The 27,974-nt window shown below is 33.3% G+C and overlaps 3 protein-coding genes across 8 annotated transcripts; 2 read left to right on the top strand and 1 right to left on the bottom strand.

The window, feature by feature from the left end:
* The first annotated feature begins 440 nt into the window (after nt 1-440).
* Nucleotides 441-13,648, top strand: LOC106627190 (uncharacterized). 4 transcript variants are annotated; one of them, XM_014247232.3, is made up of 15 exons: nt 441-1,830; nt 3,268-3,565; nt 3,847-4,122; nt 5,334-5,499; nt 5,590-5,782; nt 5,860-6,311; nt 6,386-6,828; nt 6,889-6,983; nt 7,041-7,259; nt 7,623-7,939; nt 8,003-8,490; nt 8,559-8,686; nt 8,749-9,063; nt 10,058-10,153; nt 11,006-13,648. In XM_014247232.3, the coding sequence occupies exons 2-15, from the start codon at nt 3,351-3,353 to the stop codon at nt 11,128-11,130; spliced, it is 3,528 nt and encodes a 1,175-aa protein (XP_014102707.2). In that variant the 5' UTR covers nt 441-1,830; nt 3,268-3,350; the 3' UTR covers nt 11,131-13,648. The 4 variants fall into 4 exon arrangements, with proteins under 4 accessions (XP_014102707.2, XP_014102706.2, XP_014102709.2 ...); XM_014247231.3 differs by having other exon boundaries at nt 442-1,830; nt 8,559-8,689; XM_014247234.3 differs by having other exon boundaries at nt 443-1,830; nt 10,058-10,135.
* Nucleotides 13,649-16,116: 2,468 nt separating this feature from the next.
* Cul2 (cullin 2) lies at nt 16,117-21,358 on the bottom strand. 3 transcript variants are annotated; one of them, XM_036370433.2, is made up of 11 exons: nt 21,237-21,358; nt 20,831-21,106; nt 20,537-20,764; nt 20,010-20,471; nt 19,394-19,948; nt 19,262-19,322; nt 19,082-19,199; nt 18,909-19,018; nt 17,845-18,213; nt 16,461-16,577; nt 16,117-16,388 (listed from the first exon to the last, which is right to left on the bottom strand). In XM_036370433.2, the coding sequence occupies exons 2-11, from the start codon at nt 20,947-20,949 to the stop codon at nt 16,257-16,259; spliced, it is 2,271 nt and encodes a 756-aa protein (XP_036226326.1). In that variant the 5' UTR covers nt 20,950-21,106; nt 21,237-21,358; the 3' UTR covers nt 16,117-16,256. The 3 variants fall into 3 exon arrangements, with proteins under 3 accessions (XP_036226326.1, XP_014102700.1, XP_036226327.1); XM_014247225.3 differs by having other exon boundaries at nt 20,831-21,149; nt 21,237-21,356; XM_036370434.2 differs by having other exon boundaries at nt 20,831-20,975; nt 21,237-21,339.
* A 199-nt stretch (nt 21,359-21,557) lies between these two features.
* Nucleotides 21,558-22,896, top strand: LOC106627136 (uncharacterized). Its single transcript, XM_014247141.3, has 2 exons — nt 21,558-22,077; nt 22,143-22,896. Exons 1-2 carry the CDS (start codon nt 21,698-21,700, stop codon nt 22,675-22,677), a joined length of 915 nt encoding a protein of 304 aa, XP_014102616.2. The 5' UTR covers nt 21,558-21,697; the 3' UTR covers nt 22,678-22,896.
* The last annotated feature ends 5,078 nt before the right edge of the window (nt 22,897-27,974 follow it).

Below are 27,974 nucleotides of genomic sequence, written 5' to 3'. Positions count from 1 at the left end.
ACGCAATTATATAATAAATATTTTTATTAAGCAATTCACTGGCAATTAGGTCTACAAAACACAGCGTGAGGCATTTTGTGCGTGTAAAATTGACCGACAATAGCGTGCTAGTCGCGCTGGGGTGGAAAACAGATGTAAGCCCATATGTTAAGTATATGCATGCGTGTGTGTGTAGTCAGTGAAAAGGGGCCGAAATCAAGAAAAGTGCAAAAGAAAAGTAGAAGTGACAGACTGTGCGCGACTTTAGAGCGTTAAGTGATTTGCTTTATTAGTGCGAGTATCTAACAGTATGCGCGCTCACATGCTCCCTGGTGAGACGACCCAACAAATATACACACACACACACACATATGTGACTGCGCACAGATTGCTGTTAGATACTTTTTTCCTTAATTTGACTCAACTAACAATGAACAATGCTGGTGACAGCCTCGACGACAGCGACAGCCACAAACCGTACTCAGTCTAATAATGTAACTCAAACTTGCTGTGTACGCTCGAGCTGTGCTTGCGAAATTTGCAAAGTTGGGAATACAAACCACAACAACAACAATAACAACAGCAAAAAATGAAGCAGAAATTCTTGCTTTTTTCGGGGGAATACGGAAATGAATAAAAGCACCAAGTATATTGCATAGAATGCGTCGTACAAAACATATCGCGCAAGCAGTAAGTCCAAATAATCGATAAAACAGACAAGTGTGAAAGCCGCTAAATAAAGACACATACGCGACGGGACGGTTTGCAAATCATACATAGTAAAAAAAAAATAAAATAAAAGTTTAGAACTAAACAAAAGTCTTCAACAAAAAAGAAAGGAAAATGGCAAAACGTATACAACAGCAACAACAAACATACAACACGTACGCACACAGCACACGCTCACAAAGCGACTAATGCAGGCGCGGACCATTCAAAAGGAAAGGAAAAGTGCTTCGTCGTTTCCTCTGAAAATTGTTTATGCACACGCAAACAAAGATATATATGTATATGTATAAATGTGTATTAGACGTAAGGGTTTATGCTGCCGTTATGTGGTTTGCTTTGTGTGCTCATAAATGTCGGTAAAGTCGAAAATCTTTATGTCTAAGCGGAAAGTCTGTTGCTATTAACACAAAATATGTGTGAGTGATAACGGGAAAAAATTTCGTATATTATTTGCGAGCGTTGAGATGTATTGTATTTGCACCAAAGTGACCTTTCACAGTTGGATACGAAACGAAATCAGCGCCGTGCGTTCACACTCCCCCAAACGGAGCAGCAATTACATGAGCTACAACAGCAATAGCAAGAGCAAAAGCAGCAGCAGTGGCAGTGGTGGCAGCAGCATAGCTAAGAAAAGCAACAACAACAACAACAACAACAGCAAGTACTACTACAACAGCGAGTATAACAACAACAACAACAAGCACAGCAAGTACTACAGCAACAACGGCAGCGTCGAGTTTAGTATCCTGTAAAAGCGCTGCTCACAAAAATATGAAAAAATCGATGCCAGACTCCGATACTTCAGCAGTCACAATCACAGCCATAGCCATAGTCATATCTACAGCCAAAATAGCAGCAGCAGCAGCCGCAGTAGCAGTAGCGGCAGTGTTAGGAGGAGCAGCAGCGGCAGTAAAAGCTACACAACAACAACAGCAATAATAACAGCACACTGTCCGGTTGCATTGCAGAATTGAATTCATTCATCGCAGCACTTTGATATATTTTCCCTGATTTTATTTGCTGGGCTGTGGAAAAATTTCTGTTTCGCTGGGCATAAAAGGAAAAGCCAGAAATTGTTGTTACATGCATACACACATACAAATGTAGTTGTTGATTTTCCGGGTAAATATTACTTCTGTGCAAAGTGAAAAAATCAAAATTTTTATACACTTACACATGTACATATGTATGCATAAGTGTTCGTGTGTATGTGCTATATGTGCTGCAAGCAAAAAAAAAAGTGTTTGGCAAATGCATTGATTAACTGAAATGAGCTTAAATGCATGCATATGTATAAAAAAAATAAATAAATAAGTGAGTGCAAAAAGCAAACTCCAAATAGACAGCAAGGTTTTGTGAAAATTATGTACCCCGTTGTAAAACAGGCATATGTATATGCTTATTTTTATATACCTACATATATACCTTTAAAGCCATTTATAAGCATGTTTGTGCATATTCTAGTTACATATAGACATTTATGTGCCTACTCAGAGTATTAATTACCGCTGCTCAAAGTAAAGTGCGCGTTTGAGTGTTTATGACGCACGGCTAATGCAAAGATTAGCAGCTATTGCCGGTGCAACTAATTATATATGTGTTAAAAAAATATATATAGGTATTAGAAAAAGTGTGAAAATATGCATAGCATTCAATTCAATACATAATTGTGCAGCTGAGAAAAAAAACACAAAAAAATAAAAAAACAACAATTTATTTTTTGCAATATTGCGCAAGCTATTTGCAAATAATTAAACAAGATAAACGATAACTTCGGTTTATATCGAGCTACGCTTCACAAATAAAAAAGTTTCCATACAAGAACTGGATTTGAGCGGTCAGTTTGTATGGCAGCTATATGCTATAGTGCTCCGAACCGAACAATTTGTTAAGATATTGTAGCGTTGTCATCTAGAGTAATCCATGCCAAACTTTATGAAGATATTTTTTCAAATAAAAAGTTTTTCATACGAGAACTTGATTTTTATGGTAGCTATATCCTATTGTGGCCCGATATTGTTGGTTCAAACGAATGAATTTCTTATGGAGAAAAAAACGTGTGCGAAATTTGAGATTGATATCACATAAACTAAAGAACATGTTTGCGTATGTACAGACAGACGGACATGACTAAATCGAACAGCTCATCGTGCTAATCATATATCATATATGTATGTATATATTTTATAGCGTCTCCAACGTTTCCTTCTGGTTGTTACAAACTTAGTGGCAAACCTAATATACCCTGTTGAGGGTATAAAAGAAACAACAACACTATTTTTTTGCAACATTGCGCAAGCTAATTGAAAATAGTTAAACAAGTAACACAGAAAATTACTAGCAAGCAAGCAGTGCATGTATGTACATGCATACACACGCATATATACATATGTAAAGTGTATAAAAAATAGTCTAGCTATAAATTAAAAATAAAAATTTAAGTGAAAATAATAATAATAAAATTTTAAATATTCTCAAAGCTACAATTTAACTAAATTTTTCAACTACACTTTCACTCTCACGCTCTCTTCCACGCTCTTCCGCGCTCTTCGAATGCAGAATTTTATAAATTATTAACCTACGCTTAATATATTATAAAAAAAAAATAAAAATTAATAATAATAACAAATAAATACGAAATAATGGCCACCTCCTCGGATTTATTGCATACAAACGAATCGAATAACGGTTCTGATGAGTCGATTAGCAACTGTGCAAATTCCAGCAATCTAGCGGAGTCACAAGCCGATGAAGAATCAATACAAACAACTAATGCAGATTCCGAAGCGGCAACGTCACCTGGTGTCCACGAAAACGAAGACGTTGACTCCAAAGCGGATTTTGGTGCAACACCGTGGTATGACACAAGCACACACACACATACACATACATTCGCATACACACTAAAGAATGTAAAACAAAATATTTTCACATGCATATACTTTGTTGTACAAGCCATTTATCACCCACAGCTATTCATTTTCCACCCGCCAGCTTCATATACGCTCTCATTTTGACTCCCTCTCTTATTATTTTTTCATAGCGTTTAGTTTTATGTAGTGTCGCAGCTCGTCATCATCATCGTCATCTTCGTAACGCAAACTAATTGAATTTCTTTCTGATTTAATTAATCAACAGTCACGAAAAGACACAGCAGGCAGAGGCGGTCGCGGTGGATGAACAGTCGCAGCAGCAGGTCGAGCCAGTGGAGGAAACGACACCTGTTTCATCCTCCACTGAAGCACAGCGACCAGAGGCGCATAGCAATTTTTCACCAGACGAAATACCCGAACCTATTAAGGTGCTAGATGATATAATCTCTGAATTCGAAGATACATCAAAGCCAGCGAACGCAGGTGGTAATGGTGAAAATCAATCTGAGGACGATGGCTACATGAGCCTTAGTCGCAAGAAGTGAGTAGCACATTGAAAGGGATTGTGTGCGGTGGAAGTGTGATTAATTTGTGTAGACGGTTATCTGAAGTGTAGTGTTTTCTTGTTTTCCGTAAAAAGAAGCGCTGTATTTCGCTTTCTAACTGGCGTACACGGCATCTTGCAACATCTTAATAGATGTCCTACTTCCGGTGTAGAGATGCCCCGTGATACCGTTTAAGTTAATAGCGGTTTCTTTTATTGAAAGCTGAAAGAGCTCTTTTGAGCCACGTTCGGAATGTTTTCGCTTAAAGAAATTAGTACATACAATATTATTGACAAGACCACAGGATCTCATGAAATCTTTTTTCCCAATATTGAGATAAAAGGAAATAGTTTTTGAAAAAACAAAATCAGTTTTTGTCTATTTGTGGTCGTCAACTCAGTCATTTGGCAGTCAATGGACATACCCGAACTATTTTATTCATTCAAAAAAGCTTCAACCCAAATCTATTGTATTAGTAGGTCAGACGACTAAAACGACAGTCGCGTCTATGTAACCGAAACGGATCCGGCTTTTTATCCGGCCAAGGATTGTCCACTCGGCAGAATTCTGCCGCTACAACAACAACAACTTTCGTAGGATGAGAAGCTTGCCAAAGGATCTAGCCAAGACTTACATTCCCAGTTTCTACCCTTTTATATCATTGTAATCCTTTTGTTAAATTAGTGAGAATTCGAAGCAGACGTTTCAGAAAGCACAGCCGTCGCTGATCTAAGCAAGATATAACGTTGATCCGCTAAGAAAGACGATGGATGTATGTGTATTATATTCTCGTATAAATATAGAATCTTAGCCATTCCTGGAATACAATCTTATAAGATCTTACAATATTTTCTTTCAATCTGTGAGACTTTGAAACAAACGTTTCTTAAAATCCAAGCGTTTGTAACCCACTCAGATCACAAACGGTTGGGCTTTACGAGTAATGCTGGAGAGCTAAGAAAAGCGATATATACAATATTTTATATTTTTTCTCGTATATGGCGAACTTGAAACGTTGACTCGGCTCGAGATTAGCCATTGAACGTTTGCTTGGGATCTTTTGAAGATATTATACGACCACTTTTTTCCCTACTTTGTTTAAAGCACCTAGGGTTGTTTTTATGAAGAAAAATGAGGTGGATATTAATATGTATTTTTACTGTACGACAACAACTTCCTTTAAAATATTTATTATTCCAACTTCCAGCATGCATAAGCAAGATTTCGAGAACATCTCTCAGAGCAGTATCGGCAGTAATGCACCACCAATTACTACACCAACTAAAGAGTTTCACGAATTTAACAACACTACAGATGTTACCTGCCAAAGTCTGGAAACACCTGCCGAACAGAGTATTATACAATCCACATTGGTAAGTATATATGTATGTACTTGTAAATGGGTACATAAATACGTTACGGTTTCTCAGGGAAGTAGGAAACTACATACGTTTTCATTACAGCCAAAAGCGCGTCCAGCTTCGACACTGACGAGCAACAACTATTCCAGTTTGCCATGTTGCGGCGCGCGCTCCACATCATTGGATGGTAAAACTACGCGTGGTGTTAGCTGTAATGGTGAACGTAATAAACTGGGTATTGATATAAGTGCGGTACATAATGCGGTACTACGTGGAGGATTGGCGAAACTGCCAGGTAATAATTGTAGTACAAATGTGCTCTAACCTTTAGTATACCTTAACATTTTTCTTGTCTACTCTGAACTATTATAGAGCCAATTCTAAACGAACATCCCGTTACAATATATCCAGGTCGATATTCACCACCATCCGAGCATAAGCGCGTCTCCAATCGTCCACAACGTATATTATCCTCCGTTGAGAAACATAAAGAAGTTTGCCATATACTTAATCCTTTGTCTTCGATCTCCTCTTCATCGTCGTCGTCAAGTTCGAATTGTATTGGTCTGATGGATAATAAAGCGTTGGATTTACCAAATAATATTATGAAAAAGCCATATATACGTAAGGAAAATATTGCAAATGAATTTAGGTTAGTAAGTGAAGATGATTTCTCGGACGATTCAATTGAAGAGCAGTCATTATCGCCAATTACATCGCACTCCTCACCACACAAACAAACCGGTATTGCGTGGGAAATTCATTTTAAAAGTAACAAAAAGAAGTCGAAAAATTCAGCGAAGAAGAAATCGACACGAAAACATGTAAGCTTCATTGTAAACGCGCTCACTAATATTTCATTTTCTATACGCTCGCTTTATCTCTTTAAACCATCCAGACTGTCGATTGTGTTGCTACAGCGGAGAATGGTGTTTATCCCTTACCCATTGTGGCTAGTGACATCTTTTACACCAAAGAAAATGAACGCGCTTATCGCCGGGAACCGATTGTTATAGACGCCTTGGATGACTCCGATCAATATACAGCATCCACCGGAGATATTTTAAATCACTGCATGTATCGCCATACGAATACGAGTATGTTGGGTAAAGGTACATTTATCATAAGACGGACCACAAACAAACCACCAACAGCCATGGATATATTTCAAAAGGATGCTGAAGCGCTCAATTGCATAGATACACGCGACCAAAGCGACTATGAAGAGTTCTCTTCAATGGAGGGTCACGAAAACTGTAGACCGAACGAGACATTAAGCGCGAATGTTAGGCATAGCGGAGAACTAATAGCGCCACAAGGACCAACCTTGCCATCGCCGCGGTAAGTATTATATCAAATAAAGTATTAACATAAATAATTTAATTTTGAATAATTTTATAGCGATCGCCTTTCTTTAAATCTCGAGCCACAATTACCAAATATTTTTACCAAAGAAATGCTGACTGTGCATAAAGGTGACCGCTCATCGTCTGAAGGTTCGTGTGTTCAATGCATTACCAGTAACTCTTGCTTAATCTCAATCTTTTTTTAAGAACTACTTGCTCCTGTTAAGAAGACGTCCCTTAATAGAGAGCCAAAAAGACGTAGCAACGATTCGATAAACACAAAGTCTTCAAGCTATGAAGAAACTGAAGAAAACGAGCCTAACGAAGTTGCTAACTTATTTTCTAGTAAAAATAGTTTTGATGCGTGCAATATGTATGGCTACAAGAATGATACAACAGGCTGTTTAAAAGGACAAGAGTTTTCAGGTGAGGAAAAACAATTTAACTAGGAATAAGTGAAAGAAGTGAAATATTAGGGTATGATGGCTTTATGGAATATGCGTATTTAAAATGATTTAAGCCAGAAAGAAAAAAGTTCAAAGTCTCGAAGGGGCAGACCGAACAGAATCTTTTTTAGCTTTATCTAATAAATCTTTGACCACAGTTCTAAGTCAAATTAATACACAACGAGAAATAAATTAAAGTAATCAAGAAGGTCATATATAGTCTTAGTATGCATTATGTAATTTTTCCCATGGTTTGCATAAAATAGTTTCTAGATAGGATAAGCCACTTATATTTTTGTCGATTTTCCAAAAATATACAATTCTCTCTTGAACTCGCTTTCAGATCTGCGCTCCTCAACAACAACGACTCCACGTACCGATCTTGCACCCACACTTGAAGAGGAAGAGGAACAATACAGTGACTTTAGCTACAGCGGAGCGCCAAGTAAAGACTCTGACAAGGTCGATGGCAATATAAATGCACTGATACGTGGGGATATTGCTGCCGTACGCATCGTTGAAGGTGGTGCGCATCATAAACGTCCACTCGAATTTCGTCCCGGTGTGCATAAGTCGGAGAGTGCCAAGGAGATGTTATTGTCTCAAAGCGCGTTTGGTCCATTGCCGCCATCACCACCGTCATCAAATCCCGATCTATTCGTAAGTATAACTTAAATCTTCGAGGCATGCCACAATATGACAATCGTATAATAATTTTTTTAGGACTATGATGCTTTGCCACTGCCACCATCTCCGAAAGATCCGATCCTAGTAAACGAGAGCAACCGTAGCCTTGGCAAAGGCTTTAAGAAAACGACAACTGCCGAAATTCATACGCCGTCATCCTTGGGCGGCGAGGAACGACGAAATCGTGACAATATGAGCGCTTTGCGTTATCTCAGCAACGAATTGCCACCATTACCACCGCCTGCTTTCGAAAATATGCCACCGGTTGTGCCACCACATCGTGGCCACTCGGCGAATACGATGAAATCTTGGTCCATTGATTCACATTATAAGAAGCGATCACCGAAAATGTTAGGTTACGGTAGTGGTATTACTACGCCAACGGGATCACAATATGATGGCTCGTATTCAACGAAGCGTTACGTTTCCTATGGCACCAAACGTAGTCTGAAACAGTCACCACGTGAAGAATTGCGTTTGCAAACTTCATGTAGTCTGCCGGAAACACCAATTTTTGCACGAGGGTAAGTGAACAGTTATGTTTTTAACTAATAAACACCGATCATGACTTGCTCGATCGATCGCTTTGCAGAAGCTGTGACATACCGCGCACTCCGTTCAGACGTCAACCAGAAAGTGCCATAAGTGGTTCGCGTACAGCGCCTCGTTCCAGCACCTCACACAGCATCAATATGGGTAACACCATGGGTGGAATTTCAGGTGGTATGCATTATTAGTTTGATACGGTTAACAACAGTTACATAGTTATTTTACACTCACAGGTGGCAACACCTTCGGCGCTGGCATGTGTCGTCAACGTTCGATGAATCACGCGCTTGCATCGAATGAGATGTTGCGCTTAGCTGGTGCACCGGCACGCGGCTGGTATCCCAAACAACGTTCCATGCGTCCAGCCTCTACAGAGAATATTGATCGTCTCAGTTCGTCGCGCGTTTGGGATAGTGCAGCTGGCATGTCTGGGACGGGTCAGTCAAGAAAACCATTGACATTGCCACCAAATTTGACGCCATCATTTCTAAATAAATCGCCAAGAGAAGCTCTGCGACGCGTAACAAGCCTTCTGATTGCGAAGAAAAGTAGGTAACAGTATGTGTTTCTCCGAACCACTTTCAAGTATTAATCGTGAATATAAGACAGTGCCAACAGTCTTTGAGATTTATTACTATATAGAGTTAAACCCTGGAACTTATTGTATCCTTTTTGAGAAAACACAAGGCTTTTGACTCTACATACGTTTTCGGTACCTTTCTCTTTTAACACAACTCAAAACACAGAGAGACCATAAGTACATTTCCACTGGAATTGCACAATGTAGGCAAGCCCCTCCCTTTGTTACAATCGACAATATAGATTTCAGGCAGCCAGACAGTGGCTAATTACAGTTTCTACTCTCTCTCCTGGTATGACTGCCCCGATGTTTCAATCTCAGTCTTGCAAAAGCTGAACAATGAAGGAGAAAGTGCTTGAATGTTTCTACTTCGCCTCCTCCATATAATTTTAACATGGATGCCTAATGGATAATGTCTTGTAATAACTCCTACGATTGCGGCAAGATACACCTTGTGGACAGCAAGTAGTTTAGTGGATATCATGTGTTCTACTCTAGACCAGAGTGATCTGGCATCGTCCAACGACTGCTAAGCACAAGCGAGGTCCATGGGACCAGTGCTTGATCGTAGGAGGACAACGGGAAACTAGCTCGTTCCCACTCCGTAGTAAATGGCCCGAGCGTGCTGCCTCTTGCGAGCTTTCAGTTTTCAGCGATGCCGTTATGGCCAGGCCCCCAAGCAACAGCAATTCAGTCTACTTCTCATTTGTCTCTAATCCACAGGCTGAAGAAGTGTTATCCACAAAATGTTGCTTCAAGTTGGAACCTGAGGCCATTAAGAAAAGTTTCCTGCGTTATTAGACACTTACTTATTTTCGACCATTATTGGAACACACATTTTTCTCTTTTCATGCTGGAGAACACAAACTCAAAGAAACTAGATCTAGACAATCGATTTTTTCCCCCTTACTATAATAATAAGCAATATGAATCAACTAATAATAACAATAATTATATTACAGAGAACACTAAAGAGCGCAAGGGCAAGCCATATTCGGATACTACTTTGGATGGAAATCTACCATTCGAACAAGAAACTGGTGAGCATCGTTTTCGAAGTAATGAACAATATCATCTGATCAAATTTGAAGCGGACTGTTACACTTACACTTGTTATGAGGCTCGGCTGAGATGGCATTCAATGGCTTTAGCGAATTTTTGTTGTTTGGTTTCGGCTCATTTTTGGAGCGCCATTCTCTAGATTTTTTGAGCAGTTTCGACGTCATATTCATAAACACTCGTCTCGTCAACAGTAATGTTTGGTGAAAGTAGAATACTCAGTTTCGTTGTCAAGCAACTCTTTTGCGAGCTCTACTTGACGTCATCTTTGTAAAAGGTTCAGGTGTTTTGCTACGAGTCTAACATTGACACGCTTCATACCCAAAAAATTAACGAAAATGTGTTGATTCGAAACATAAGAGATGTGAAGATGCTCTGCTATCTCTCTGATGCCAACGCGAATATTTTCCAGTACTGTTTCGTTAACTTTTTCGATGTTATCGTCATAAAGAGAGGTGAAAATGAACGACTCGCATGAGACAAGTTTTCGAAGACTTCACGACCTTCACTAAATGCTTTGTGCCACTCAGATACTTATGTTCGTGGTAAAGTAAACTCTCCAAAACATTTCTGCAACAATTTCACCGATTCCGTAGTGATGATTCCTTTTGAAACACAAACTTTCCATGGTAAAAATTGCCAGACAAAATTTTCGCGTCGTAAACAAACAACTGGCAAACTAACACTATTTGACCTATGGAGATCAAACTTCACACGAATATAAAACCAAGGTTGCACCAATCTAGAAACAAGATTCTATCGATTCGGTTTAAATGTAGCAGTCCGAGTCAAATTTGATCTCATCGTATTTTCTTAAAATTAAAATAAACATATTTTCCTTTTTTATTTAGCACTCCCACCCACGCCAAAGGAACAGGCGCGCAATTTTAACAATACGTCACAGAAGCCTCAGAAGAAAAAAGGCCTTTTCAAAAGCTTATGGAAAAAAACAAAACACTTTTCATTAGATCAATAAGTAACAACAATAACAACATGCAATTAATTAAATATACGAAATATTTACACAATTAGCACACAAAACCTACCCATCCATCCAAAGAACCATAAAACCACATAAGAAAACTTGCGAAGTCCACACACACACACACAATCATATACACATAAACACACATATAAACACAACTAACCGTGTTGCACAACCGATTAACAACTATTTATTATCGTTATATATTCACAGTAAGCGTAAGTTATAGGCCGTTAATATGATGCTAATACATAATATACATAGGTACATACATACATACGTACATATTGAACACAACAGCGTAAATGAAGCATGCCAGACAAATTTTTACATAAAATATACAATACATAAAAATATTATTACCGACAAGCATCAATACACAAAATGACGAGTAAATTTCATTGAAAATAAAAAATTATTAAATAAAGAAAGTAAATTAAAAATTAGTAATTGAAAAATACGATACACAGAGTATAGAAATGCACAAAGCCGCAAAACTAAAGACTGAATTTAAAAAAAGGAACAAAAAATTAAATATTGATTATGCAAATATAAGACGTAACTCAGTTCAGCTTCACATAACTAAAAACAGAAAATTATAAAAATAATACAAATAAATAACAACAACAATTACTTCCAATTTTCTAACGTTTTCGAAGAAAAAAATAACAAAAATGTTCAGACTTGCACGCAACTAAAAGCTAAAAGTAAATAAAAAAAAATTAAAATAAAAAAATAACTTTTCGTCAAATAACTTTGGTACCAGCAACTATGTCGTAGAACTTACAGCCAAAATTTCAAGACTTACTTGTGTATGTATAAATTGACTGTAACTAATAAAACTTTAGTAAAACAATAAAGAAAAAAAAAACAAAACGCCACAGAAAACAAAAGAGGCAGGCGCGCCTAGTCAACATAAAATTATTATATTTTTTAGTTTGTAGATTAATGTACTTATTTACTAAAACTCTTCCACTTACTTACGTATACATACATACATATTATATTTATAACGTAGCTACTATAACTACATTAGCAATACCTATGTTGGGTTATACTATTTAGAATACGTATACTTTTGGCATTGAAATGCATGTTTTCATATAATGTTTTCTTTAGTCTATTAAGCATACCTACACACACACACACACATGTATTTATTGAAGATATATATTTTTAAAAAATATTTGCTCTCATATTTTTAAGCAATATTTGGCACTTACATACATACATACATATATATTAAGGCAATAGTATGTATGTAGCCGTTAAAAAAAGTATTATTCTTCATTTATTTAAAGTATGTACACATATGTATGTATGCTATAGTCATTTTTTATAAAGTAAATAAAGTTAGCATAACAAAAAACTAAAGGAGTTAGTAGGCAAGCACCAAATTGTAATAACACTCAAATGAACTTATTTTTATGAACGTTAGATTTTCTTCTACGATTACAATTACAAATGTTAGGCACATCAGCCGTAAATGAGACTTGTTTACAGACGACGATCAACGAAAAAAGCAAACAAAAAAAATTAAAATCATTAAAAAAACATAATAATAAAATAAAATGAATTAACATATTTGTATGTAGTTTGTGAGCAATTGTAATTGGACACTAATGCATTCAAACTCAATTGGAAAATAATGTGTTTTTAAAACAGTGAGGAAATAATAAAATACATATAAACCAAAAAAAAAATTAACAATTTTTTAAGGAGTTAAAATTGACAAAGCACTTTAAATAAAATTAAATTTGGAAGAATGCCACAAATATTGTTTTTTGGAAATGAGTTTTATACATATATATATTATTACATATATATATGATTATTATATTATATGTATATATGATAATAAACAGAAATCATTATTTATAATTTCATTTGATATTTCAAAGCGAATTTTAGTTACTTTCGGATTTTTTTTTCCTTCTACATAGTATTTCTTCATATAGAAATAGTAATTGCGGCAACAAGCATTTTTATAAATACTCATTAATTTTGATGAGTGTCGTCTTGTTATGTTTTTTTTTTTTGAAGGAAATGAAAGAGCAAGTCAGAAAAAACTAGGTTTTTGTAATTTTTTAAAAGGCAATTTTTTTCATAAATAAACAAAAATAATGTGCATTTAAAGAATTGAATGTACTTTAATAATTGTTCTTGATGCATTAGCCGATCGCCAGCAGGACCCGCGAAGGTTTGCGAAACCGTTCCCACGACAGTCGAGTCTACTTAACCAGAACGGACCTGAACTTCATCCGTCCAAGAACTGTCAAATGAAAATTTCATGCTGATCGGTCTAGCTGTTTCGGAGAAATTTTCCTCATCAACACTGAAGACAGCGTTTCGGGAATAACCCGTTTATACGCTCATATCTCCGAAACTATTTGTCGGATCAACCTTTTTTCAGAGAATATTCTATATATAATATATATATGTACATTCGATATACCTATATACATATTACATATGTATATGCCAAATAAAATCGATTTTTTGAAACTCACTAGTGGATATAACCCCTTAAATCTTATGTGAAAATTCGTGCGCAAAATTTATTTTAACCTAAAAATCATAAAAATATAATACTATTCAAAGCATAAAATAAATTTCACACTAACCTAAAAAAAATAAAAATACCATTAAAATAATTATATATGATTTTTTAATGTGACTCTTCGGTATTTATATTTGTAAAAGTAAGTGACAATTAATTTATAAAAAATATTAAACGCTTTTTTTTATTTACTTTGCTTCCCCCCCTTTATAAATAAAAACAAAAACACGCACAACTTTTCAGTTTATAAAAAAACGTTAAGCAGAAAATACGTAACTAAAAACGTATATTATCGAAATTAGTTTTTTTTAGCAATAATCACAAAAAGAAACTAAATAAATAATTATTTTTTTTAATAAATAATTATTTTTTTTAATAAATAATTATTTTTTTTAATAAATAACTTTTTTTTAATAAAGAATTTTTTTTAATAAATAATTTTTTGTTCTTTAAAATTATTGTTATTATTTTTTAATAAAATATTATTATTTTTTTTAATAAATTGTTATTATTTTTTAATAAATTATTATTATTTTTTTAAATATATTAATTTTAATTAAATTATTAATTTTGAATAAACTAAATTTGTTTAATCATCAAAAAATATTTACATTTTCAAATTAAAAAGCAAATAAATAAATATTTTTTTTTAATAAATTATTTAGTTCTTTATTAACAGAGAATTTTTTTAATTACATATGTATATTTTATTAAAACATATTTTGTTAATAAATAATTGTTTTGATAATTCCTCGAAATTATTCTTTTGTAACTTAGAATTTTTTAAAATATATATTTTATAATTAAATATGTTTTTAATAACAAATTTTTTCCATAATTTTTTATTTAAATGGATAATTTTTTTTAAATGGATATTTTTTTTTTAATAAATCATTGTTTTTTATTGTAATATATTGTGATATTTTAATAAATCATTTTATTTAGTAAATTATTCTTTTGTAACTTCGAATTTTTTTAATTATATATTTGTTAATAAAATATGTTTTTGAATAAACAATTTTTTTTAATAAACTATTTTTTTAATAGATTTTTTTTTTTTTAAATCATTGTTTTGATAATCTATTAATCATTTTAAATAAATCATTTTGTTTAATAAATTATTCTCTTGTAACTATTTTTATTTTAATAAATTATGTTTTTAGCATTTCTTTTTAGTAAATTATATTGTTGTTTAAAAAAAAAAAATTTTTTTATTATGGATTTTTAATAAATTAGAATTGTTTTAATATACGTTTTTAATATCTTTTTTTTTTCTTTTTTTATTAATTGTAGTTTTTTAATAAATCTTTTTTTAAAAAAATAATTTTTATATTTTTGTTTTAATATTTTATATTTTTTGCATAATTTTTTCACCAAAATTATACTGCTCATCTTAAAAATCGACCTCATGACCCTTAAAAAAGCTTCGGTAAGTACATTTTTAAAATTACGTACTCAAAAAATTTAAACATATAACGGTTAGTAGATAAAATATAAAAATTTTTTTGCTGCTATTAACATAAACAAACGAACTTTTTATATCCAAAACGAAGTTTTTAACTTTCATGAAGAGCAATTTCCACATTGAATTTTCTTAACGGATTAAATATTTTTTAAATGAGTAGAAATGGCTTTTTGTGATGATCACTGTAATAAATATAAAATTATAATCATTTTTATTTTTCTAATTCCAATTCAGTCACAATTTCACTGATTTTCACATTAACTTGTTGAATTTTTAGCATACCACTTTAAAAGAACATTTTCCAATTGAGTCAAATCGGGTTTTGATTTCCCAATAAAGTACTAGAATTAGAATTAGCTATCAGCGAATAAAACAAAGAACGAAGCTTCAAGGATTTCAAAGTACATTCCTGAATATACACAACAGTAAAACCACTGACATTTCAAAATAAATTATATACAACAACCACACAAAAGAGGAAACAGGTCATATTGTTAAATATACATACATAACTACATTACGTACCGTTACGCTGTATGCAGTGACACAATTTTTTTGGCAGACGAAAACCGTGGCCCTACCCACTACTTTTCGCGGGGATAATTGCAACGTATGAATATAACAATTGAATATTTAATAATAAATAAAGTTTTAATTACTTATACATGCTGATTCCGCTCAACGGCGTATTTATTAATTTTTTTTTTACTAATAACCTAGAAATATGTTATATGTAGAACGTGATTTTTGCTTGTGAAAGTTTTGTATATAAAATATGGCGCAGGAGCAAGGGTAAAAAACAGGACTTAAACAATTGAGGGGTTATAGCTGTGCAAGCAATAATAGCACGAGACATCAGTAAATTGTACGAGTACTTCTTCATTAAAAATTTTAACTAAAAAAATATATATATATATATATATAAAATAATTAAATAAATTGCAGTAAAAAATTGTGTATATAAAGAATAATTTAATATTCGGCATATAAACTTTGAAGCAGCATATTTAGATTAATCTTGTGATAAGTGTGCCCGTAATTGCACAACTGCTGCTTAAACAATAATAACAACACCAGCAATTTCAAGCAAAGTTATGCTACATAACTGTATTCATCACCCGAGTTGGGAGTACGTTCTATGTACTGTTTGTCGATCAACGATTCGATGCATTTTTTTATCATTGAAATACTCGGTGTAAAGCTCACTCTCGATTGTGATAAAATCTGTGTGGGAAAATATGTTCGCATTAGCATAAAAGAAACATAAATGCAAATAAAAAATAGAACACGGCACACCTCTTGTATAAGCGCATTGTGTTTCAGAACTTTGCGAGATTTCATGATACGCACAATCGCTGCTTGCAGATAAAGCTTTCTGTCCTCGTCCACTGCACTGATGGTGTGTTCGATTTGCTGCAATATACACAAATAAAAAAGTATTTAAAAATATTCAAAATTTCTCTTTAACTGTGATTGCTTTTTTTATACTCTCGCAACCTGTTGCTACAGAGTATAATAGTTTTGTTCACCTAACGGTTGTTTGTATCATCTAAAATTAATCGAGTTAGATATAGGGTTATGTATATATAAATGATCAGGATGAAGAGACGAGTTGAAATCCGGGTGACTGTCTGTCCGTCCGTCTGTCCGTCTGTCCGTCCGTCCGTGCAAGCTCTAACTTGAGTAAAAATTGAGATATCTTTATGAAACTTGAAGACATGTTTCATGGTACCGTGAGACGGTTGGTATTGCAGATGGGCGTAATCGGACCACTGCCACGCCCACAAAACGCCATTAATCAAAAACAAATAACTTGCCATAACTAAGCTCCGCAATAAGATACAAGACTGTTATTTGGTACACAGGATCACATTAGGGAGGGGCATCTGCAGTTAAAATTTTTTTTTTGGGCATGGTCCCGCCTCTAATAGGTTTAATGTGCATATCTCCTAAACCGCTAATGCTATAATAACAAAATTCACTGGAAGCAAATGTTTTTAGCACTTCTATTGACGGTGTGAAAATGGTTGAAATCGGGTGGCAACTCCGCCCACTCCCCATATAACGGTACTGTTAAAAACTACTAAAAGCGCGATAAATCAAGCACTAAACACGCCAGAGTCATTAAATTTTATCTCTGGGATGGTATGAGATGACTTTATAGGAACCGCGTTCAAAATTAGACAGTGGGCGTGGCACAGCCCACTTTTAGGTGAAAACCCATATCTTGAGATCTGCTTAACCGATTTCAACCAAATTCGGTGCATAGCGTTATTTTCATGTTTCTTTGTCATAGTGCGAAAATGGGCGAAATCGGATTACAACCACGCCTATTTTCCATATGACACCATTTTAAATATTACTTGATTCTTTCACTTTCCACTATGCAAATCAAGCAACAATGATTATATCGGCGTAAAACTTTGCGTGAATAATACGTTTAAAGTATGCCACCTTGTGACCAAAAATTTTCTAAATCGAACCAAAACTGTTCAAGCCCCTAAGTACTAAATATGTGGACCCCAGTGCCTATAGTTGACCTTCTACCGAAAATATCAGTCAATCCACAAAGAAATCTCAAACGAGTATACCATTTGACTTTGCGAGAGTATAAAATGTTCGGTTACATCCGAACTTAGCCCTTCCTTACTTGTTTTTTGTTGTTTTTGTATTTGCTCACCTCTTGTTGTGTTTCCTTTTGTATAGCAGCTGTTATTTTGAATTTTGTTCTCTTGTTCGAATAATCGAAATTCAATTCAATTTTAGTATTGCCCTCTAAGTTTTCTGAACTCGCAATGAGCAATTTCGATTCAAGCAGCGATTGTAAATGTTTCTGAAACGTTTCACTGTTCAATTGCAGGGTGCTTTGTATTTCCTTGCAGGTAAGCGAATCACAGGATTCAAATAACAGCAGCATGGCCATTTGATAGGTTTGCATTGTAACTATGTAGGTTTTCTTCAGATAGCCAAGCTTTAGTTCGCCATTACACATATGATGTAGCCATGTCAATTTGCGACCATTAAACGAAGTGTGATAGAACTCTTCGAACTAGAGAATAAATAATATGGGTAATATTTTGAGTTATAAGAAGAAAAAATATAAACTAAGGTTGCACAGTAGGTATAATACCCTCCAGAGGTGCATTTCTTAGCGCATAAAAGGGCATAAAAGTATCTTCATCTTGATTTTAATGGATCAGTTTGTATGACAGCTATATGCTATAGTGGTCAGATCTAAGCAATTTCTTCAGAGATTGTAGCATTATCTAAGTCGATAATCCATGCCAAATTATATAAAGATATTACGTCAAAAAAAAAAAACTTCTACATACAAGCACTTTATTTTGATCGCTCAGTTTGTATGCCAGCTATAAGCTATAGTAGACCTATCTAAATAATGTATGCGGAGATTGTAGCGTTGCCTTGCGCGGTAATCCATGCCAAATTTCGTGAAGATATTTCGTCAAAATAAATATTTCCATTCCATACAGAGGCTTGATTTTGTTCGATAAGTTTGTATGGCAGTTATATACTATATAGTGATTCGATATCAGCGATTCCGACAAATGAAAATTTTTTTTTTGTCGAGAAAAAGACACGTGCTAAATTTCAAATCGATATTTCAAAAACTTTGGTACAAATTCGCGTATATACAGACAGACAGACGGACAAACTTCGTAACCAACTGAATATGAGCGCTTCCAAATATAAAATATGCAACAAATATGGTATTATGTGACTTACCATTCTAATAGATTTTTCAAATTCTTGCGGCACTGCAAAGGGTATCACTACCTGCGCCGGTCCCAATGGCCATGCGCCAGCTTGAAGCACTTTGATGGATAAATTAATGCCTGAAATTTGAAAAAGTACATGTATTTGTAATTTGAAACAATATCTGTACACCATGTGATTACCTAAATCAATATTTTCCTCTTTTAAATGATTATTAAATTTGATATTCAAGTCCACCGAGAGCGAAATATCCGTAAACATACGATGCAGTTTGGTTGTGAATTCATAACCACAAGCTTGCTGCAAAATTTAACGCATTATTTTAATAGAAAGATAAAAATAACTATAAAATGGTTGTTTACCTTTAATCTATTGATCATAGCTTCCTCCGCATCCATGCTTTGAGATTGCTCGTAAATAAGTCTGAAAGTGTCGTTACTTACATATATGTACCATCAAGTTCTGTGTGGCAACGTTTTTGTGCGCCTACTCACCTTTTTGCTAACAGTTTGCTATAGAATTTTTGATAGACATCTTTATCTTCGATATATTTAAAAATTGTGATATTGTTGGTGAGTTTTTGGTCAATTTCGGCCTCGCTTGTCTTGGATTTCTTCAGCAACGTATCACAGTACTTGGCAACATATTCAGCACTTCTACAAGTTTGCCGGTCGCCTGGTCGACGATTGATGATACTCGCACAAGCTTTATCCAAGGCACTCAAAAACAACGAATCATTTTCAAATACATCCGCAATTAATTCATGAAACTTTTGATGCACTTTTAACATATTTTCCACAAATTGTATATGTATATTTTCGCCAGAAAGTGTAGAGATAGTTTCTAGCCCCTCATTTTTAATGTGATCCAAAAATGTTTGTATTAGCTGCGATTTCAAATCGTCTGCTATCGGTTTCAGTAATTTGTACATATTGCGTAGATCTTTGCGTTTCTCTTGTGATACCATTTCCTTGCATTCAGAGTAAATAAAATCAAGACGTCGATTGACAAACCGATCCTCGCACTTTTTACGTAGCCTCCACATTGAACTGCAAAAAGTGAAACATATCAAATTATGCAGTGTAAAACATTTAAAAAAGGTTATCTTACGTTGCATGCAGAAATTTCTTTGCACGTTTAGTTTCTTCTTCAAATTTATTGATAACCTCCTCCATGTACTGACTGACCGTACATGTTTTCAATAGCTTTGCTGCTTCGTTATCGTAGTAGTCCGCACTGGCCATAACTAGTGGAAACTCAACTAATTCTTGATACAATTTAAGTGGTCCAGTTCTTTTGTAGCCGCGAACTTGCACGAAACTATGTACCACACTGCTTATTATTTTGACGCGGTTAGGTGTGATTTCTGGGCCTCCACAGCGATCCGCCTTAATGTCCTCCAAAATATGTTTGACCAGATCGTCACTTAACGACTTTATCATGTAGATGTGCCAAATATCCAGACCCAATTCGCCGATTTCCATTTGTTCCATGGTATCTGAAGACAAATTTCCATATACTACTTCAGCATCGGAGATTTTTTGCTTCTTAATATGTTGTTGATTTAGGTAACTATAAAGCAAAATTGTGACGTTATACTTTTATATTTTTTTCTATATATCTTATCGATTACTTACGAATATAGATTATCTAAATATTTGACACCCTGACTATATTCGGTCCACGCATCGTAGTAACGTTGCAGTAGATCTGGTCCACCATTGACACTTGACGTACTACATGGGTCAGGTGCCACTCTTGTTGCCAACATATTCTGAACATGGTTCTCTAAAAATTGTTTAGTTTCATTATACAGTCGATCAGCGTATGGCTCTGGATGCGCCACACACAAAGTATAAACATCACTAAAAGCAGTTTATAAACAAAGCATTAACACATTTCTTTTATGTATTTATGAATGAATTGCTTACCTAAATCTGGTACTCCAGTCTGAACGGTTAACATTGCCTAGCGTTATGACCGCTTCAGCAGTACTTCTGAGATTTGGCCAAATTTCATTGAAATCAACACTCTTTGGGGTCAAGGACATGCTGGCTGCTTCGCAATTAAACGCAACTGCAACAAATAGTGGAAAGCGGACAGAATAAGCAATGAGTTTGCCAAAATTCGAGTGTCAGGGCAGTGTGCGTGTTTGGTGGTGGTGCGCAGGCAGTGCTGGCGTTGTACAGGAAAAGTCGTGAAATCAGCTGCCGTGATGCAACAGTGAAATGTTTTGAGTTCTTTAAAACACTTTTAGCACATTTTACACACCGATTGAATATAGATATTTTTGTAATAACTTTGCGTTTTATGTATTTATAATCAACTAAAAATTACCTGCACAACTTTGCTCCGTAACGATAAACGTCCTCTTCTAAACTTGTTCTTCTTCAGCGCACATTCACAATATATAATACATGCAACTTACTTATTTAACTCTATATTATGAATTATGTTAATATTTATATTTTTCAAAACCGAATAAAAAGCATAAATCTTAACAAAAAACGAAAACTTCTGTAAACAGCACTGCTAGGAAAATTTTTAATAAGTGTTATAAACATATTTTGTTAAACAGGGTTTGGGTACTACTTTTTGTAATAGATTTTCTACTGTGCAAATATTGTAAAATTCGAAATTTGATATGATATGGCATCATTTGATGTAATGGTCACAAAACTTACTGCATATTTTGTTGAAACTAGTTTTACTTGCTACAATTTCAAATATTAAAACCAAATACTACAGGATATCTTAAATTAACGTTAAAGGACTCGTATTATTTACTCATCTTCAGAATGACACTACAAATTTGTAGTTATCAAGGTTGTTACACGCAACGATTTCCTTGTAGTTCAATAACATTCTTCCAATTACCAACCGATGAACCACGACGCACACATTGGATACTAAATAGTGGAAATAAACAGCTGCTGAAACTTAAAAACAGCCAAAAACGATACTTCTGTGAAATTCACTTTCAGAAAAAGGATATAAAACCACATTTTTATAGGAAACTTTTATATAAGAACGCAGTTCCAATGCCATATATGAGTGACGATGTTTCTACACTAACCACAAATACCATACAGTTTACCGAGTTCGAGGTAGTAAGAGATTACCAAAGCGAAGTTAAAGAAACAAGTGGTGACAATTTGTTTCAGGAATACGAAATAAAGTATATATCATTTTCATGGTTATAGCAACAAATTATTAATTAAAAACTTTTCACTATTTATTAAGGAAAGGAGAATACGAACCCGACTTTGAAGATGAGCAGAATATGACGACAGATTACTGTTGTTTTTTGTATGACGATTGCAACGAGAATAACATACAAGAAAACAAACTAATGACTGAAGATACGCTGGACCTACCAGAAATTATTTCAAATCACGCTGAAATAATACCTACAAAACAAGAGTCAATCATTAATATTGGTACATCGAATGTTGACGATGCGGTGTCCACTTCATGCATTTCACCGGCAACTTCGTCCACTACAGATGTGATTTACAGTTCAGAATTGCATAATGCTTATACTACAAATGAGAGTATTGTCGAAGCTGCTGAATTAACAACAGATTTAGTGTTAAATAATGATAAAGAAATTAATAACGATGACACAATAGTGTCCGATAAATCATACGAATCTGATAAACATTTTGCGTTATCACTTGTGTATTATTTTCAACGATTAAACGTTAAAAAGAAAGCGCAAGCCAAAATTGACATACTAACATATTTAGTAGCACTGGAGCAAGATAAAGATTCGTAATGGGATTTGTATATACTACTACATTCAAAATCTTTGTAGATGACTAATTTAGCATAAAATAGTTGAGGTATGATGTCTTTTTTATATTTTTAGTAGTTTGTAGTAAATAAAGAAAACGAAATTAAATCGTAAGCGGACAATAAAGTTGGTACTCAAACGGAATTGGTTATCAAACTATTCAATTAAACAAACAGTTTTGAGACTAAATTTTATTTGCAACTTTTTTATTTTCTTTATTTATTTAATTTTATTTATTTATTTAATTTTATTTTTCAAAAAGTTGCCAAATTAAACTACGTATGTATTGTTCAATATGTATAACAGATGATCCCTACATTAAGCATACTCGACTATAGAAAAATACAACAAGAATATTTTGAATGTTATAAGCTTTTGCTAATTTAATAGTTGAGTTCAATAATAATTATATAAAACTTAGTATAAAATTACATTGCAAATAATTTATGCATATGCATTTACATTTGTGTATGTACAGTTTGTTTTGAATGAAGTCGTTTTGTATTAAAAAAGATTTAAGCGAGACATAAATAATCACTCTGCGGTTATAATATGTTGGAGTATCACTTTTTATTTCAACCACATACAAATACTATTTTTAATTAATATGTTTGTGTCGTATATAAGTTAAAACATTTATGCTGTTCAAAAAATAAAGGACATGAAAAACATAATATACATATTCGTGATATATTCATGAAATACAAAATATATATTTTATCAAGACTCTTTTTCATTACATATCTGTACATTTTCACTAAAGCTGCATATCTTAGCATATGTGCTAACTATTATTGGGAATAGCTTTTAATTTTCTTTGTGCAAAACAACAATGTGAGTCTATGTGCTGGACCTTGCTATTTTTTTATTTCTACTTTTGTTTGTGTGCACATCCACTTTGTTGATTGTCACGCTACTTTGCATTCGAAGCCATCTAAACAAGATTTGTGCGTGATAAATGTATGTACCATTAAGATCTCCTTTATTTCCCAAGTTGACCGTATTTTTTTTTTTGCAAACGCCCCCTTTCGTTTCAGTTTTTTGTTATACATCAAATGATCTGAGCATTCAATCAAGTGACTTATGCATTCTATGTTACTCATACGTCATGGTGTACTATACGTTACAGTACATTTGACGCATAACTTTAACTGCGTATAAATTTAAAAGAAAATTTTAAATTAGAATATCACTTTTTGAATAGCATAGAATTAGAATATCGTTTTTTGTAGAGCGCAAACATTTGTCTGGGAGTATCACTTTTTCAAAGTTGTAAATTTATTTGCTTTGGCAATAATTTATGCATTTGCATTGCAAAAGATCAAGAAATCACATATGAAATATATAATAAAAGTAAAATTTAGGTAATTTAGGTACGGTTTAAATTGAAAATAAAAGAAAATAAAATAATTTTTCGTTGGATACTTTTTTAGCGTAAAAACTATAACTTTTGGTGGCGTTTGCAAGAAAACAATAAACTTGGAAAATGACGCACACCCTAATGTATCATATACATATGTATATACAAAGATATAATTGCAGACAAATTGTGCATACAGAAATACAAAGTGCTACAAGTCATAACAAATGATCACAAAGTGAAAACTGCCTTCAATATAGATTACGCCTGCTTAACCAAGAGCAAACAATAGCTTGTGCTAACTTAATTAAAAAATTATTTATAGCTTTCCTATTTCTTCTATTTTAGTTTCTTTTTTTTCAAAATCTAATTTACAATTTATATTTATATATGTATGTATCTACGTGTGTTTGTTTAAGTTGCTATTTAAGCTTGAAATGTGTTTTTAAAATTCGTTGAAGAAGTAACCATCGATAGCTGTTTCGGAGAGTTGCTGTTATTTTTGTAGTATTTTGCTTTAGTTTTTCTTTTTGTACAAAGAATTTTTCGGTTGATTTTTTTTTTGCTTGACTTTTTTGTTTTTTAATTTTTCTTGAAGCGATAGGGTCAAATTTTTTTTTGTTTTTTTATTTATATATTCTTAAAACTGTTTTATTATATTTTGACTAATTTTTAAGTGATTATTAAATACTTTTTATTCATTCTACAATTTATATTATAGTTAAATAATAAAAATATGTCTACTTGAAGCAAAATATTTATTTATAGCTTGAGACTTGTCGTTTGATTGCTAACACTTACGGTTTAATAATTATAAACAAATCTATGTGAGGATGTTGCTGTAGATGAGTTTTACAATTTTAGTTGGTCACTTGTGAGTGGTGGTGGGATTTTGTCGAACACATCATGAAAATTAATAAAAGTTAACATCTTACCATTATTTACTATACCAGAAATCAATTAACAAGAGCAAATATTGATAACTGGTATATTACCAGTTAGTTCGCCAAAAAGTATATAACCTGAGCAACATTTGAGTCCAGCTTTTCACCCAAGGCATACAAATGTTGGGACTACAGCACAGTTGAACTTAATTAGATGAGATATATCTTCTATATGAAGAGGCCCTATGCAACACTTATCCCATTTCATATGCATTTTGCAATCACTACTTTTTTAAAAACTTTTTATAACAGCTTTCGATATGTGATCTGAAATGCAAGTGAGCTCCCTATACTTTCATACTGAGTTGTAAATTTTTTACAATAGTTAAAAAATTTTGGATTGCCATATTCTCAAATTAAAAATCGCGAAAATATTTTTAATTTAAAAATTGAGGTAAAAATTAAAAAAAAAATTTTTTTGAATTAAATTGCTGTCCTTTCGGGCTCAATTAGATAAAAAAGAGAGATTTACATAATTCTAAGCGAAATTTTATAATTAAAAGCAATTAAACTCTGTTGATATTTTATTAAAATAATATTTCCTTTTCAAAAGATAACCAAAATGATAGAACACGAAATACGAAAAAATGTAAATTCTAAAACAATTGTTTTACTCTTGCAACATGTTGCTACAGAGTATAATAGTTCTGTTGACTTAACGGTTGTTTGTATAACCTAAAATTAATCGAGATAGATATAGCTTTATATATGTATATATATAAATGATCAGGATGACGAGATGGAATCCGGATGTCTGTTTGTCCCTCCGTCTGTCTGTGCAAGCTGTAACTTGAGTAAAAATTGAGATATCTTAATGAAACTTGGTTCACGTGTTCCTTGGCAAAAAAAGGACGAGTTCGTAGATGGGCGTAATCGGACTACTGCCACGCCCACAAAACGTCACTTTTCTTTATGCAAACCAAGCATCAATGAATATATCGGTATAAAACTATGCACAAATAGTGCGCCATCTTATGACAAAAAATTGTCAATATCAGAACAAAACTGTTCAAGCCCCCAAATACCGAATATGTCGACCACGGTACCTGTAGTGGACTTTTTACCGAAAATATCGGTCAATGTGTGAGATATACCTATAACTGAACTTTGCAGAGAATTCTTTCCTGATAATAGTATGTCTGAATGTCAAAAATAAGTTGAATCGGGTCAATACTTCCCTTAGCCCCCATATACCTAATTGAAAGGTTTTCGAACTTCGGGTTATACCTATGTGGTATACATATATCGGCCAATATGTGAGATATCTCAATGAAATTGAGAGAGCGTGTTTTACTAATATCTTTGCATTTTTGTGCCTAAAATGGATAAAATTGTTCTAACACATCATCTAGCCCCCATATAACTAATATTAGGATTTTCGAACACACGGCTCACTTTACTCCATATGATTGGTGATGGCATGTGAGGTACCCTAATGAAACCCTGTGTGCATTTTATTAGTCTGTGGCATGTTAGTAGTACGTGGTATTGCCAAAAATTTATAAAATCGGATCAATACTACCCCCAACTTCCATATACTACTTACAAGTATAATGATTTTGTAATTCTAACAAGTTTTATGCGGTTTGATGTCGGTCAGTGAGTATTATTTATGTATAAAATTACTTAAAAATATGTTCTCGAGTATACTTGAGCAATGTCAAAATTAATGCAATCAGTCCGTCCCTTTCGCTATACTCAATATACCCCATAATATGATTTCCGTCATTCTACCTGTATTTAAACCGTTCAGGTTGATCAAAATGTTTGTAATTTTAATGAAATTACGTAGACAAGTTTTCTTAAAAATTATGTGGCTCAGCACTGAATTAGAATGGAATTGGTCTATACATTTTTCTAAATATAAATATAATATCCCTTATATGATTAATTCCGATCCTCTGGTTGACGTTTTCCACATCAACTAAAATTTAGCCACTTCGATCGCGTTAATATCACATACATATATTTCATTTGAAGGTGTTTTTAATATAATTTTAGTTGACGCTAACTAAAATATAGCAAAAAAACTAAATCTAAGTTAATGGCCTTTCATATAAGTCAAGAAGATACCCAATTTGATTGTAATTTATTCATCGAAGAATGAATGTTTAATTCTTTCGCAATATTTTTTAATATGAAATTTTGCCAACAATTGAAGGTGTTACCCCGACTTTCGTCCTTGCAAGTTGCAAGAGTATAAAATGTTCGATTACACACGAACTTAGCCTTTCCTTACTTGTTTTTTTTAATTTTATTTTTAATTATAAACTTGCGATTTATATTTTTTTTATTTTTCAATCCGGTATTTAGGGACTAAACTTTTTCACTATTTGCAACACCGATTCCACACAAGCTTTTCTTTTCTGTCAAGTTATGAATTATCACAAATATCGAAATGTCCTAAATGATGAATATGAAAAATGGCGTAAACAAAAGCGGAAATGAGCATGAAAATACTATAAATTCTATGACGTTTCTCTATCTTATCCAGTAACTTACTTATATTAATATTTCGAAACATCATTTACAAACATACACATACATAAACGAGTTTTTCGTTTTTATCTAAACAAATATTTACATTTGAATTTCTCTGCTACCGTTATATTATATTATATATTATGTTTGTTATTTTTCTTACGAATTTCTCTATAATTAATTGCTACAGAGTTCATACATACAATTAAATTACGAATATACATACATACATAGCTTTAGAGAGATTTCAAGGTACTCAGTTTTATTTCGTTCTAATATAATTAACTGTTCACTTAATTTATATAAACATATTTTTTAATTGCATTAAAGTTTTTTTGTTTTTAATTTTATTTAAAATTTTTGTTGAAGAATATATGAAATTTATATAAAAACCACAGCAAAATATATATAAATGAATATTTGTATATATGTATGGTATATTCTGCAGTTGATCATTCTTTTTGTAATTTATTTGTTTAAATTATTTGGTGGTT

This window comes from Bactrocera oleae, chromosome 3 (genome assembly GCF_042242935.1).
Source record: "Bactrocera oleae isolate idBacOlea1 chromosome 3, idBacOlea1, whole genome shotgun sequence".
In the NCBI taxonomy this organism is placed as follows: domain Eukaryota; kingdom Metazoa; phylum Arthropoda; class Insecta; order Diptera; family Tephritidae; genus Bactrocera; species Bactrocera oleae.
Note: the sequence above shows the minus strand (reverse complement) of the source record. Positions and strands in the feature narration are given on the sequence as shown.